This window comes from Xenopus laevis, chromosome 9_10S (assembly GCF_017654675.1).
Source record: "Xenopus laevis strain J_2021 chromosome 9_10S, Xenopus_laevis_v10.1, whole genome shotgun sequence".
Lineage (NCBI taxonomy): Eukaryota > Metazoa > Chordata > Amphibia > Anura > Pipidae > Xenopus > Xenopus laevis.
Genome location: NC_054388.1, coordinates 96,368,404 through 96,384,949, shown reverse-complemented (window position 1 = coordinate 96,384,949; position 16,546 = coordinate 96,368,404). Strand labels below are relative to the sequence as shown.

The 16,546-nt window shown below is 36.2% G+C and overlaps 1 protein-coding gene across 3 annotated transcripts in view; it reads left to right on the top strand.

Annotated features, from left to right (window-relative positions):
- lmtk2.S (lemur tyrosine kinase 2 S homeolog) overlaps positions 1-16,546 on the top strand; it is a 44,029-nt gene that overhangs the window by 15,377 nt on the left and 12,106 nt on the right. For all 3 annotated transcript variants that reach the window (XR_005964812.1, XR_005964811.1, XM_041579226.1), the window contains exons 3-9: positions 2,197-2,341; positions 3,865-3,938; positions 5,200-5,318; positions 8,170-8,257; positions 12,342-12,475; positions 14,735-14,819; positions 16,300-16,421. Coding sequence is in view for 1 of the 3 variants with exons in the window: in XM_041579226.1 (XP_041435160.1) it covers positions 2,197-2,341; positions 3,865-3,938; positions 5,200-5,318; positions 8,170-8,257; positions 12,342-12,475; positions 14,735-14,819; positions 16,300-16,421 (767 nt within the window). In the remaining 2 variants the exon portion in view is untranslated. The remainder of the gene's footprint in view (positions 1-2,196; positions 2,342-3,864; positions 3,939-5,199; positions 5,319-8,169; positions 8,258-12,341; positions 12,476-14,734; positions 14,820-16,299; positions 16,422-16,546) is intronic.

Sequence of the window (16,546 nt, the reverse complement as noted above, 5' to 3'; positions counted from 1 at the left end):
ATGTGGAAAAAAACCTTATCCAGAAAACCTAGGGTCAAAGCTTTCTGCCTAACAGGTCCCATACCTGTATCTATATCCCCACGATGAATTCTGATTGGATGAGTGAATGAAACAATATTGTAGCTGGGCGCCTTATTATACTAGAAGAGCTTGTAAAATACCATAAATGCAGTGTCTGTAACCATTGATACGCACATGACTAGATTGGGAGTTTTTGCTGGTTGAGCAAGATATTCTGGTATTACCTGTAGCAAAAAAAACTTCCTGTAGATGAATTGCACTGTGGTTTATTAAAGTGTCTTGGAAGGAAGAGTATTTAAATATATATTTACATATGTCATGTGTTTCTAAATATATTTAGAAAAAAACATTTGCGTTTACACACATTTCACAAATTATCAATTCCATTAAAAGGAGAACTGAAGTCCAAGTGTTAGGCACCCGCTAGTGATTATATAGTGAAGAAAGTACCCCCTCTTGTAAAATATAAGGATATTATAAGTATAACTTCTAATATCCTCATATTTTACAACTGGGGGTACTTTATTTATTATAATACACAAATTTTAGTGAGTCATATGACAGAAATGACATCACTACTCACCGTTTATAACTGATGACATCACTACTCACCGTTTATAAGGATATAATTTACAGGATATTCATGGCTTTTGTGTATTATAATAGTTTATCTGATATTCTGGCCCGTGCTTGGTCTTGGGTGCACGCTAGTGTGAAAAAACGTTTGCTTTACTACGCATGTGCCTGCCCAAACTGGAATGAAAAAGGAAGTTCCTGAAGAAAATGGTGATGATAACCCACCAGACTGCAGTGCTCTCATTGTAGATTCTGATATTGGTCAGCTCTTTAAAGGAGAACTAAACCCTAAAAATGAATATGGGTAAAAATTCCATATTTTATATACTAAACTTATTACACCAGCCTAAAGTTTCAGCTTGTCAATAGCAGCAATGACCCAGGACTTCAAACTTGTCACAGGGGGTCACCATCTTGGAAAGTGTCTGTGACACTCACATGCTCAGTTGGCTCTGAGCAGCTGTTGAGAAGCTAAGCTTAGGGCTCGTCACTAATTATCCAGCAGAAAATGAGGTTGGTCTGTAATATAAGCCAATGCTACAGGGCTGATTATTAAATTCTGATGCTAATTGCACTGGTTTCTGTGCTGCCATGTAGTAATTATCTGTTAATTACTAATCAGCTTTATATTGTGACATTTCTATTTTATAAATTCAGTATATTGTGAGTGGATTCCTAAGCTCAGTAAGTGACAGCAGCACAGAGCATGTGCAGTGAATCAGCAGATAAGAAGATGGGGAGCTACTGTGGCATCTTTGGAGGCAAAGATCTTTACTGCTAAAGGGCTGTGGTTGCCTTGGGCTGGTACAGAAGCCCAAAACATAATGTAAAACATTTGTAGCTATTTCTTTAGTTAGGCTTTAGTTCTCCTTTAAACTGTTCTGTTAAGATTTTATCCCCCCCACAGCCAATTCGCCATTTGCTTTCATTGAAACAGAATCTGGTATGAGTTTAGGTCTATTTCATTAAAACCGTAAACATGCTGACTGGTTGCACGTGGGAACTGTCTAATAACCGATTTTAACATATATCAGCCCCTATGTTTCACGAAGAAGTAACGAAACACAGGGATATGCCTAATGCAGAGTGCCCATAGGGGTAGGATTAGGAATATCTGCTCTCTTTAAAATGTTAACACAGAGACGTAGTATTTCAGAGAGGCTGATTTCTGGGCTTCTTTCCTTATAAAAATATATAAAATATAAAATTCCTTTGCCACATTTTCTTGGATTTTGTTTCCTAATTATTTACACCATTTATTTCTGATTCTCTTAAAGAATAAGTTAAGCCCCAAAGCCTAATAAAAAAAACACAATTCTCAGTAACTTTCCTATATACATTCATTGCAAATTTTCTATGCTTTTTAAGGTATTTGAGTATGTATTGCTATTGAAAGCAGTGTTTGTCTGTCCCTTTCTATTCTCTGCCCTGGTGACTTGATACAATGTTGCAAAAGTCTTAGTTCCCAGGTTTGTTATTCAGCTGCCTTTTCTTAAATTGTATCAAAAAAAGGTAAAAATATTTTTGGGGTTGACTTATACTTTAAAAATAATAATGGGGCTTTTGCTGTACATGAATTTTGGTTTTGCTTGGTTGCAGGAATTTGAGGATCATTTTGATGAAGAACTTGATTTTACACCTCCTGCAGAAGATACCCCTTCAAATCAGTCTCCTGCTGATGTTTTTACTTTAACCGTCCCGACCGTCTCTCTCTCTGTTCCGTCACAGCTAAAGTCAGCTCAAGGTTAGTTTTGGGCTTGCTCATATCTGATTTGAACTGTTACAGATAAGCTTTTTTTTTTTTTCCTCAAGTCTGGAGGGTCTAGTCCAGTGATCCCCAACCAGTAGCTCGTGAGCAACATGTTGCTCTCCAACCCCTTGGATGTTGCTCCCAGTGGCCTCAAAGCAGGTGTTTACTTTTGAATTCCAAGTTTGAAAGCAAGTTTTAATTGCATAAAAACTAAGTACTGTGCCAAGCAGAGCCTCTTGTAGCCTGCAAGTCCACATAGGGTCTACCAAAAAGCCAATCATAGCCCATTTTTGGCACCCCAAGGGATTTTTTCATGCTTGTTTTGCTCCCCAACTCTGTTTACATTTGAATGGGGCTCATGGGTTAAAAAGGTTGGGGACCCCTGGTCTAGTCTGTTGAGGGTGTTAAGCAAGGTATACACTGTATACTCGCCAAATATGCAGATCTTAACCCAGATTTAGCCACCAATGCTCTGGGCCAATTAGAATAATCTGGACATTTTTAATGCTGGGATGGTCGGTCAGGATTTTGGAAAGGCTTCACCCAGGGGCCAGTCAATTTGATGTGCAGCACTGGCAGCTTTTGTTGGCTTTTGTAAGTACTATTTGATATGTGCAAAAGGCTTAATTCACCTGAAAGTGTCTGTGCCATCACCCTTTAAGTTCTTATTTATGTCTAAAAATATTCATGACATTCATGCCCATATTGACATCTTTGCCTTTCTCTAGTATTCGTCACCCGTTAGCTGTCCTGTAAACACAGGGTGAATTGGAAAGGAATACAAGCATCTACTTTTAGACCGGTGTATAAAGCGCTTTAGCTTCCGCCTGCTAAAATGAAAAATCGCCTGAGGCAATGCACTCGCGATGCTTCGATTTCTGAAGTTTCCTCTTGAGGCTGCTTCGGGCAACTTGGGAAATTGAAGCGCTGCGAGTGCATTGCCGTACGCAAATTTTCATTTTAGCAGGCGGAAGACAGTTCGGGGAGATTGTCTCCCTCAAGAAGAGGCGATTAGTCGTCAGGCAACTAAATCTCCCCGAATCTGCCCGTGTGATAAAACCCTAAACAATTGTGGTAGATCTGTACAAATATATAAATAATGGTGCCTGGCATTATGCTCATAACACCAGTATTTACTCAAAGTCAATGCTACTTTATACTTTCATGGAATCAAAATTATAACAAAATGAGATCAGACTCATTTTCTGCTTAAACTTGGCTCCCCTATAAAACTGTGTAGAACCAGAATTAGAAAGTAGCCATACCTTAGCTGGCACACACACATTGCTTTGCTCCATAGAATCTCAATACTGAATCCTTTAAAAGTTTATGCTTGATGTACATTTTATTTTAGACTTACTAGCTAGTTGCAGCTCTATCTCTGGTTAAAAGGCATTATAAATCTTGTGAATAAGGCCTGTTGTTCCTTTTTCTCATTCCATTGGTTTACCACCCACTTCATGCATTACAGTACTGTTTTACCCGTTTTTTTCTTTCTCTCCTCTAACTCACTTAAGATTTATCAAAGTACCAAATACCTCGTCACAGTCTGAGCTACATCCAGGAGATTGGAAATGGCTCGTTTGGGAAGGTAAGTGCGTTACTTTGGTGATTGATTTGGTTATATTAGTGGAATTTTGTGTTAAATAGATCTCTAGACTCTGCTCTAAGCTTAAGCAATGCCATGCTAAACGCTGGAAAGCAAAAATAGCCTGTGGCATAGCTGATGTATAAATAGGTTTTATAAGGTTGTTCATAAAACAAATATCAATTTTAAAAGGATTATTCTCCTATATTTAGTCTTCAATGGTGAAATAAAATGGTCACAAATATAAAGTCTTTATTTCTGGTGAAGTATCTGAAAACAACTGAACTGAAAAAGTGTTGTAAGGTGAGCGACCCCTGAGCAATATTGCAGCAGCCCGTTGCTGTGCTGGTTGCATAAACTTTAATGAAATAGGGGGGAAAAAAATCTCAGGTAAAATGTCAAATTTTAGTATTTGCTCTTACTAAAATTGAACTGTTGTTTTTTCCTTATTCCTGATAGTAACTGTGCAAGTAGTACTTGTAAATATACTGTGTGTCACAGTAGTAACGTGGGTACTCGCACAATTACTTTCAGTAATGCTTTTATCACCAAAACACACACTTGTATTTATAAATACAACACATTGCATTTTAGTATTTATGTTCTGTTTCTCCGAAGTGGCCATAAGTGTACGAAATGGATAAAACTCGAATTCTGTATGTGTCTATCTATCTATCGATCTATCGGCCATCATCTCTCTATCTTGTCATCTCTGGTTCTTTCACTCTGGCAGCTCAGTTATCCAGCTGCAGATTCTAAACTGTTACAATTTTCTACATTTCATTGCTACATTCCTCAGCACTGTCTTTGGAATATTAGCAAATATTGTACTCATTGTAACAGCTGCCTTTATTGAAACTCAAGGGTTCAGCTCAGTAGTAACTAAATATATCAATTAAGTTACTGAAAGACTTTAAAAAGACACAGAAAAAATTACATTTTGCAATTCAGTCTTAAAAAAAGGTCACAAACAAATAGTAGGAAAAAGTATTTATTTCTGAAATCAACTGAACTGAAAAAATGTGTTGGTAGGTGAGCAACCACTTTAAATGTATACAGTCAAAACAGAGCCCCATTCCTGCTCACGAGTTCATACCTTTTATTAATGCTTACTGAGTTTTAGGTATTTTGCAGGTGTAGCTAGTTATTTGCTACACTACCAGAGTGTACTGGGACATCATCAATCAAACCATTTGAGAGTATCCCTGCTTGTTGTGCCGGCTTCCAAGTCATTGTGTAATAACGCTCCATAAATCTGTCTCAGGTGCTGCTTGGAGAGATCTACAGAGAAAACAGTGTATCAAGAGTTATTGTGAAGGAATTAAAGGCAAGTGCTAACCCCAAAGAGCAAGAACACTTTATAAACCATGGAGAGCCATACAGGTATGTTTTTACTGTTGGGGAAACTATGTATCTTGTTTTTACTGTTTAAAGGGGGTAAACATTTGAAAAAAAAATATGAAAGGCCGTGCCAGCTTCAATTGAGAGCTGCACCTGATATCAACAAATGTTGTCTGTAGTTATCAGTTTTGGGAATAACAAGATGGATATCTATACTTAATAGTAACATATACGGGTATAGGATCAGTTATCCAGAATGATTGGGACTTGGGGTTTTCCAGATGGCAGGTCTTTCTGTAATTTGGATACCCCCATACTTTTAGTGTACTAAAATACATGAAATGCTAATTAAGCCCATTTTGCCTCCAATATGGATTATTTGTATAGTGAATAAAGTACCCCTTACTGTAAAATATAAGAATATTCTAAGTCAACAAGGAGTTCCACGGCCATATAAAAGCACGAGGCCCAAGGCCAAGTGCTTTTATACAGGTCATGGAACTTCGAGGTTACTTCTAATATCCTCATAATTTCCAACAATGGGTACTTTATTAGAATACACAAGTGATTAATGTGACAAATGACATCACTAAGCTCCAATTATAACTGATGACATCACAAGAGCCGTTTATAAGGATATCATTTACAATATGTTCATGGTTTTGTGTAAAAAAAAAAAAAAAAAAGATATATATATATATATATATATATATATATATATATATATATATATATATATATATATATATATTCTGATTAAGTACAAGGTATTTTTTTGTATGTTGTAAAATTGATTTCCTTTTTCTATGTAATAATAATTGTTTGCTTAAAATAGAAGATATGGGAGATGGCCTTCCCATAATTCACAGCTTTAAAGGCTCAATTACTAACAAGTGCTGCAGTTACCTGTAGCAACCAATCTGCAGTTTCATCAGTTGATGACAAGTTGACTATTAAAAGCAAATACTACTACTGTAAATAGCTGCACTTGCAAGATACAGCACCTAAGTTAATAAATGAGCTTCATACTTTTGCTGAGCAAAATATAAGCAAGAGGCTGAGTAAGCAAGTCAAATTACCTTCCTCTAGACTAAAGTTGGACAAATATTCTACAAGCCTAATGACAGAAGTTTGCACAAATATATAATTTGTGCACAGTCTAACATTGGCGCGAGCTGTCCTTTAACGACATGCAAATGTTTATTAAAAACGATCTGTGTTCTGTACAAAATTAATGGTTAAACACCAGCTATAGATGTAATGGTTAAGCCCCTAGAATCCTTCCTTAGGTATATCAAGCAATAACCTCTGTATTCTCTAAATATGGCAAAGTTAAGAACTTAACTTCCTCTTCGTGCAAGATAGATAAGCTACCAGTGTGCATATATATACCCCCTGCATAATGAAGTTTGCTTCACTGTATGTTAGAAAGTCACAATAGTGAGGTGAAGGGAAGGACTTTTTCATAAAGATTTCAATATCTTATGTTAAACTAAGTTAGTAGGCGTGAAAACATGGCAATACCAGGCTCTCCAATTCAGAATGCTTGGGACCTGGGGCTTTCTGATCAAGGTGGCTATGTCTGACCAAAAATTGTGCGTTTCAATCTCCCGACCTACAACAAACCATTCGGATTAAATAAAGTAGTAAAAAGTACAAATCAGACAATGTTCTGGCTATTAACTGACTGTGAAAGTTAAGTCCGACAAATAGTAGTGACTCACCCGCAAATACATGCAAAGATTAACGTTAACCAACAGAAGTCATCTAGTCTGATCGACTAAATGACCTATCACCATGTTACAAAAAATTTCAGGACACTTCACACAATCTGGAATTTTCATTTCAGTTTATGGCCATTTTAACTGATCTTTCTGTAATCTTCATATCTTAAAGGGGTGGTTCACCTTTAGGGTAACTTTTATTATGTAATAGAACGACCAATTCTAACTAACTTTTCAATTGGTTTTCATTATTTATTTTTTATAGTTATTTGCCTTTTTATTCTGACTCTTTGCAGCTTTCAAATGACTCCCCTCCCTTCTAAAAAACAAATGCTCTGTAAGGCTACAAATGTATTTTTGTTGTTACTTTTTATTACTGATTCTTCTATTGATATTCCAGTCTCTTATTCAAATCAATGCATGGTTGCTATGGTAATTTGGACCCTAGTTACCAGATTGGTTAAGATGCTAATTGAAGATATGCTGAATAAAAAGCTAAATAACTGAAAAACCTTCAATAATAAAAAATGAAAACAAATTGCAAATCGTTTTAGAATATCACTCTCTACTTAGTTATCTCAAAGGTGAACTACCCCCTTAAGTCTATAAATATGATTTGAACATTAAATAAGCCCAATAGGCTTGTTTATCCTTCTATAATGATTTATTTCCTAGTTTGGCTCAAGTACAAGGCACTGTTTTATTATTACAGAGAAAAAAAGAATTTATGCTGATTTATTTGAATAAAATGACATCTTTTTGTAATTAAAATGGGCAGAATGTATTTATAGCAAAGTTCCCAGTGTTGGGAGAGAGAACGCCGTTTACTGCTTCTAAATAAAGTAAAAGCTAGTGTACCTGATGAAGGACCACCCAATTTTTCAGCTATATAAAACCTGTAATGTAAAAGAAACAACACAATGCAATTCAGTTTCTGACTGGCACGGAGCTGACTGAAAACCATTCAAAATCACCCTCTGCTACTTCCGATTGACTTGGATGAAAAACAACAAGGGCTATTTGTGCAACTTTCAGCTGGCTAAACACTGGATCTCCTTATGTGATAACAGTAGCCCTTTAAACAATATTTTCAGCATTTATAAATCTAAAATGCTAAAAGGAGTTTGGCTGAATGTATTTATTTTATTTTGATTTTATCTGTTTTTCAGTTTTCTTCATCATCCGAATATTGTGCAGTGTGTTGGGCACTGCATTGAAACCATGCCGTATCTCTTGGTGTTCGAGTTGTGTGACTTGGTAAGTCAGGATTAATTAAAGCTAAATTAGTCAGCTTGGGAGTGGAGTCAAATGAACATTATGGTAGCATGCCGGAAACCTTCCGTGGCCAAACAGAGGTACAACCATATATACTTAAATCATTTTCCAAAGCATGCTAACAAGTAAAAAATATTAGTTTATTCCATCATCATAATAAAAACATGATTCAAAAAATCCCCTTATAGCGCCTAACGCGTTTCATGCTTACCTAGACTAAGTGCTAGGTAGTAAGCATGAAACGCGTTAGGCGCTATAAGGGGATTTTTTGAATCATGTTTTTATTATGATGATGGAATAAACTAATATTTTTTACTTGGCATGCTTTGGAAAATTATTTAAGTATATAAGGTTTAATTAAATGACATTAAAAGTACTAAAGAGCATAGGATAACAGAAAGGCTCTTTAACGCCAGGCAAATTTTCGGTCTGGCGAAAGAGAGTACTACGCAAATGCACAACGTTTTTGATTTTACTGACCGTTATCTCTATCGCCAGACTTGCCTTCACCACCTCAGACCAGGCAAAGTGCAAGAGAGTTGATAGGAGTTCCTCAAAAAAAAGTTGGTGTTTTTCTTATTTAAAGGGTGATAGACTGAAAAAGATTGTGAAATTTTTTTTGGGATACCCTCCTTCCCCCCCCCCCACACATTTGCTAACATATGGCACCTAAATTATACTGTGGGCACATGTGTAGGCCATTATAACAACTTTATATAATTTTATTAAGGTTCCCTGGCCTTGTGTAGTGTAATGTATTTGCTGCAGCATATACGCCCATTGTACTTTAACTGCAGGCTGTATGCTAATTAGCCAACGCTAGTGTAATTTCGCTGGTGTAATTTCGCCAGCGTTCGGTACCCTGTGCGCAAATTCGGATTTTTGTGAATTAGCGTTGTCCAGGCGAATTTTCACCTGGCGAAGTGTTGCAATGTGCACAAAGCCAGCGATGGCGAAATTTCGCTGGTTAGTGAATTTGCCCCATAGTTGCTTGTATAGTAGTGGGGTACTAGCTAGAATTGTCAATTCCTTTTGGCAAAGTAAAGGGTATATGTCATATTTATTAAATAGGTTTAATTCATAAACTTATCAACATTAGTTACCTTTGTGGTTGCTATTCTTATGACACCTATGTAGGTACAAGTAGGTCATATTTATTTCTTGACTGTGTCTCTTGTCCAATTTGAAAATAGTCGGCAGTCAATGTAGGCTGTAGGGACTTTTTTTTTTTTTTTTTTTTTTTATAAACCTATTTCAAAAAGCATTTAGCAAGGTTGGTGGGCCATCTGCTAAAGACAGCTGCTTGGGAAAATCAACTCTGGTTCTATTTAAGCCTGCCATTTCTGTAACCTCAGCACATCTGTAATCGGACTGTCTGTTTACTGTAGTTTGCCTTAAGGCTAGGTGCAGTAATTGTTCAAAAATGAGGAGCATGTTAACAAATATCTTGTGCAAATACACATTTACATAATAACAAGCCAATATAAAGCAAAAATACAACTCTCAAATTACTTGCTGATCCTTTATCAGTTCCTCGGTTGTGATAAAAGTCCATATATCCAGATGATCAGAGCAAGTGGCTAAAAAGAAAAAACAAAATCACAAATTTCACATCAAATCCAAGGGAGTCTATTCACACGTTTATGTCCAGTATAGTAAAACTTTAAAAATAATCTCTCCAACTAAAACCTGCTCCGATTGTTTTGAAATCATAGCAAAATTCCAGTCTAAAAATTGGCCCCTCAGTATTGAAGGTCAAAGGGTATTTATATTTTAGTTCATTGTTGTACAAAAGCCTTTTTAAGTGCTACTTATGAAAACCCCCTCTATAAGGGGTTGAAACGTTTTATTTTTCTAAAATGTGGGGATCTTACAGGTGACCCTAAGCAGTGAGCACTAACCAGTTATTAATGGAATATAGGAGTGCACCGCCAAATACCTTTGCTCTTAAGTATTAAAGGTGTAAACAGTTTAGTGTAAAAATAAAAACTGGGGAAATAGGATGTGCAAAATGTAAAATGTTTCTTAGATATCCAAAAATGCAATGTATAAAGCCTGGAGTGAGTGGATGTCTAACAGAACACAACTTCCGGCTTTTCAACTCTCGAACTCTTGAGTTAGTCAGCGACTTGAAGGGGGGCCACATGGGACATAACTGTTCAGTGAGTTTGCAATTGATCCTTCGCTGTTTGCTTTTGAATCTGAGCTGAATGCTATGACCCATGTGCCCCCCTCAAGTCTCTGATTGGTTACTGCCTGGTAACCAATCAGTGGAAACAAAGAGATTTGCAAAACAGGAAGTAGTGCTCTGGCTATTATGTTAGGCATCCAGTTACTCCAGCCTTTATACATTACATTTTTGCCTAAATAACTATATTAGAAATATTTTTTATTTTGCACAGCCTATCTATTTACCCAGTTTTTATTTTTATACTGAAAAATTCCTTTAAAGAGGCAGTGGCACTTTTACACGTTTATCTGAAGCAGAACTCCAATCCTTCTCTGACCCCTTCTTCCAAGGGTTTTTTTTCCCAGCACAGTTTGGAAGCAGAGGAACAATGTTCCTTTCAAGGACATGATATTGCAGATGTCACATGTCCAATGTATCCAGGTCCAATCCATCGTCACACTTGATACATGGTGTGCCTTCCGCACTGGTTTCATTTGCTAAGCCGCATCTTCTCTTACATACAGCTAAGCTGAGCTAGGTGGCAGCATATAACCATTCAAAAACATCAGTCTGCCTACAGCAAAGAGGTTTGTAAGTAAGCAGTTTACTGTTTATTCATAAAAAATAAAAGCTACTTGATTGATATGCTGCTTTTAATTTAACTGCTGTAAGTGCATTTTATTTCACTAATAAAATTAATGTCTTGATTTCACACTATAGGAGCTCCCCTCTGTTCTTCTATTGTTTATTATTCCTACTAGTCATTCCTATTCACTTTCCTTTAAGGAAATGTAGGTATTCAAGCATGCTACAATATATTATTATTTTGAACCCAGCATTACCTTAGAAATCAAAGCTGGCTTCTCTGATTTAGAGGTAAAAGGTTGTTTGCATGTCTTGGCAATAAATGTCCATAACTATGTTCACTCCCAGTGAAACATTATTTATATTTTAAACAACAGTGTTAAGTGTCTGTCCGCTGGAGTGGAAAATAAAATATGAAACTGGTGGTTCCATGTATAGCTTTATTTTTTTTTTTTTTCCGGAGCTTTGTTTATAACTGACCTGGACATTATGGGGCAGATTCACTAACTTCGAGTGAAGGATTCGAATGAAAAAAATTCGAATTTCGAAGTATTTTTTGGGTACTTCGACCATCGAATTGGTTAAATTCGTTCGAATTCGAACGAATCGAAGTAAAAATCGTTCGACTATTCGACCATTCGATAGTCGAAGTACTTTCCCTTTAAAAAAAACTTCGACCCCCTACTTCGGCAGATAAAACTACCGAAGTCAATGTTAGCCTATGGGGAAGGTCCCCATAGGTTTGCTAACCTTTTTTTGATCAAAGGATTTTCCTTCGATCGTTGGATTAAAATCGTTCGAATCGTTCGATCCTTCAATCGATCGATCGCAGGATTAGCGCTAAATCCTTCGACTTCGATATTCGAAGTCGAAGGATTTCAATTCGAGGGTCGAATTTCGAAGTATTTTTAACTTCGAAATTCGACCCTTAATGAATCTGCCCCTATCTGTCCACATGTGGACAGATAATTGCTGATTTCTAGAAACAAGATGGCTGGTTTCAAGGGTAGATTGGACCCTAACAACCAGACGGCTACTGGAATTCCAAACAACCTGCTTAAATGTTTAAATAAACTGAAAAATGGCAAATGAAGATTAACTGAAAATCGTCTCCACGTATTGCTACCTACCCTATTCTAAAGTGTAACTGTCCTTTGGAGAGAAATCTGTGCCCAAGGCTATAACACCGTAGAGCTTTAATAATAAGCATGTTGACTACTTAGAAGTATGTTTTAATTTTGCTGTTCTTTAAGCATTTTTGAAGTACAACCAGCAAATGAGCACTTTTCTACCCCCATTTTTGTTTTGCAGGGTGACCTGAAAACTTACTTGAACAATCAGAGAGAGAAACTGAAAGGGGATGCAGAAATTGTGCTGCTTCAGCGCATGGCTTGTCAGATAGCAGCGGGACTTGCCATAATGCATAAACACAATTTTGTGCATAGGTATGTGCTATTAGCAACCGGCCAACAGCAAATGATGTGCAGAGGCTGTTGACTTTATTGCATTATTTTTTCTTTGAAGGGAACTGTGTATTACATACAATATGGCCAATGTATCAAGCTCTAAATTTGCAGTTACAACAATCGCTGCCAAGCTCCAAACTGTCTGTGGAAGCAACATCAGCACAATAGCTATTCATCAATATTTTATATAGATAGTATATAGACTCTTTTTTTTTTCTGGGTACAGATATGGGACCCGTTCTCCGGAAACCCGTTATCCGAAAGCTCCGAATTAAGGAAAGGTCTTATCCCATAGATTCCATTTTATCCAAATAATCCAAATTTAAAAAATTATTTCCGTTTTCTCTGTAATAGAACAGTACCTTGTTCTTGATCCGGACTAAGTTATAATTTAATCTTTATTGGAGGCAAAACCAGCCGATTTGATTAATTTAATGTTTAAATGATTTACTAGTAGACTTAAGGTATGACAATCCAAATTATGGAAACACCAGTTATCCAGAAAGCCCCAGGTCCTGAGCATTCTGGATAATAGATCCCATACCTGTAGAATGCTGAATATCTGGCAGTATAATTTTTGTCTAGCACAGCTGAAATAAAATGCCATGCCTAGCACCATTAACAATTATTAAACATGTACAGCTCCATAAATGTGCATATACCTAAGCAACACTTCCACTAGAGCACCTCTGTGCTTTAAAGGAATTGTTCAGTGTAAAAATAAAAACTGGGTAAATAGATAAGCTGTGCAAAATAAATGTTTTCAATATAGTTAGTCAAAAATGTAATGTATAAAGGCTGGAGTGATTGGATGTGTAACATAATAGCCAGAACACTACCTCCAGCTTTGCAGCTCTCTTGGTTTCCACTGATTGGTTACTCTCTGGTAAGGGGAGGGGGCAAATGGTTCATAACTAAGGATCAATTGCAAACTCACTGAACAGTTATGTCCCATGTGGCTCCCCTTAAAGTCACTGACTAACTCAGAGTTAGAGAGCTGAAAAGCAGGAAGTAGTTTTCTGTTGTGTTCTTAGACATCCAGTCACTCCAGCCTTTATACATTACATTTTTGGCTAACTAACTATATTAGAAACATATTTTATTTTTCAATGCCTACCTATTTACCTAGTTTTTATTTTTATACTGAACTGTTCCTTTAAGGTGCAGAGGCATAAATGCATGGAGCAGGGTTGAAGATGATGTATATACCTTAATAGGACCAGTTTCTTTTAGTGGAAATGTTTTTTAATTCATGGACTCTGAATTAATTTTGTGTATTGCACAGAAGGGAATTAACGTCTGAATGCCACTGAAAGGCAATGTGTTTACTTCTGGCAACAATATCCTGATGCCGTCTGAGTGTGCGGGAAAGCTCCAGCATCAGTGATTTTGTTGGTGGTGGTAAATAAAAAGCATCTTAGGCTCTGCTTTGGACTTCACTTTTATCAGTGTATTAAAAATGTGTGTAACTTTTCTTTTTCCTGAGGGTTATGTTTATTCTTTAAAGCGCACCAACTGAGCTGAATCCTCTTAAGATTAAAGGGATTCTACCATGGGACATTTTTTTGTTTTTTCAAAACGCATCAGTTAATAGTGCTGCTCCAGCAGAATTCTGCACTGAAATCCATTTCTTAAAGAGCAAACAGATTTTTTTTTTTATATTTAATTTTGAAATCTGACATGGGGCTAGACATATTGTCGGATTCCCAGGCTGCCCCCAGTCATGTGACTTGTGCTCTGATAAACTTTAGTCATAAACTTTACTGCTGTACTGCAAGTTGGAGTGATATCAACCCCCCCCCCAGCAGCCTAACAATAGAACAATGGGAAGGTAACCAGATAGCGGCTCCCTAACACAAGATAACCGCTGCCTGGTAGATCTAAGAAGAGCACTCAATAGTAAAATCCAGGTCCTACTGTGACCCATTCGGTTACATTGATTAGGAGAAACAACAGCCTGCCAGAAAGCAGTTCCATCCTAAAGTGCTGTCTCTTTCTGAACATGATCAGGCAAAATGACCTTAGATGGTGCCTACACACCAATATTACAACTAAAAAAATACACTTGCTGGTTCAGGAATTGCATTTTATATTGTAGAGTGAACATTGTAATTTAGAAATAAAAAACGAAATCATAAAAATCATGACAGAATCCCTTTTTTTTTTTTTTTTGATTTGGTGAAATTATCATTGATTGCATTTGCACTGCTTTTAAATCTTCTTGTCTGTATTCTGCAGTGATCTGGCACTCCGGAATTGCTTTGTTACATCTGATTTAACTGTAAAAATAGGAGACTATGGCATAGGATTCACTAGGTACAAGGTAGGTTTTGTGTATACGCTGAGTTCGCATTTCATTCATTTTCTTCCCCTCTTCTGTAAAATCAACGGCAACATTCTGAGTAGAGCAAGTGTACCCCCATGTTGGGCAGCCGTTTTATTTATTTGTTTTTTACTTTGTAAGTAAAAGTAGCCTATATTAACAATCCTGACTGCTGCCACTGATATGTTTGACCACATGCATACTGTGAAAGCTAGATTTAGTAGCTAGCTGGTGTGACCTCATTAAAGAAACAGTAATGCAAACAATCAAAAGTGTTTTAAAGTAATGAAAATATCATGTAATGTTGCCCTGCACATGTAAAACTGATCTTTTTGCACCAGAAACACTACTATAGTTCATATAAACGAGCTGCTGTATAGCAATGGTGGAATTTGAAAAAAGGCTGTATGGCACAGGATAAATATATATATATATATATATATATATATATATATATATATATATATATATATATATATATATATATATATATATATATATATATATATAAAATAAGGGTAGTGTAAAAACATGCCCACTCTCCACTCTGCCTGCTTATTTTGTCTTGCATCTCTGTAATTATGCACATGTATGGAAACACTGTATTGAGGGTTAAAACTAATTTGCATTTAATATTTAAAGGAAGAGTAACGTCAAAAAACAAAAGCGTTTTAAAGTAATTAAAATATAATGCAGTGTTGCCCGGCACTGGTAAAACTGGGGTTTGCGCTTCAGAAACACTACTATTGTTTATATAAATAACCTGCTGTGTAGCATTGGGGACAGGCTCAGGTTACGCAGCAGATAGCAGATAAGCTCTGTAGAACACAATTTTATCGGTTATCCTATATATATATATATATATATATATATATATATATATATATATATATATATATATATATATATATATATATATATATATATATATATATATATATATATATATATATATATATATATATCCTGAACGGTAGCACTGTATTTTAAGCCTGTGTAAAGTACAGTACTCCTTGTTCCTTTTTGTCCATTAGGAGCAAGTGCTATTAATTGAGCTCATACACACGCAAGTTTGCTACTGTTTTACCCTAAGCCCTTGAGTTGGAAAAGTAGGCCCATGGATTCACTACATGTTTAACTATGCAAGAAAAGCCACACAAATGTGTTTTATAAATATCCCTCCACTGCAAAGCAGAAAATGGAATCCGATTAAGAGTGTGAAATACTGTTGACAGAAACCTACATTGTAAAATAAAGGAACTGTTTTTAATAAAGGACAATTTACAAAAAATTCAGAAATGGACTGGTAACCGTAGGGTGGGTTTTGTGCTGGTTCTTCATAAAAAATGAATTTCCCCAAAGATTTTTATTTTCTATGTGAACAAGAAAATGCAACGTACATATTGTTATGAAGTAAACTTAATAAAAATGAATTTCCCTTTTGTTGGCTGTTTAATCAAATGGACGCTTGACATTTTAGGAGGACTACATGGAGAACACTGATGAAAAGTTTATTCCTGTTAGATGGACTGCTCCAGAGTTAGTGACAAGCTATCAGGATCAATTATTAGTGGCAGAGCAGACAAAGTCCAGTAATATTTGGTAGGTTTCCACAAATTTTTATAGCATTGTCTGGCTAATTATATTGTTGTGTTTCATATTAAAGTGACCGTTTCTTTGTGACTCTTGCTGTTGTCGTGCACAAATGTAGGTTCTCTGTGTGACAT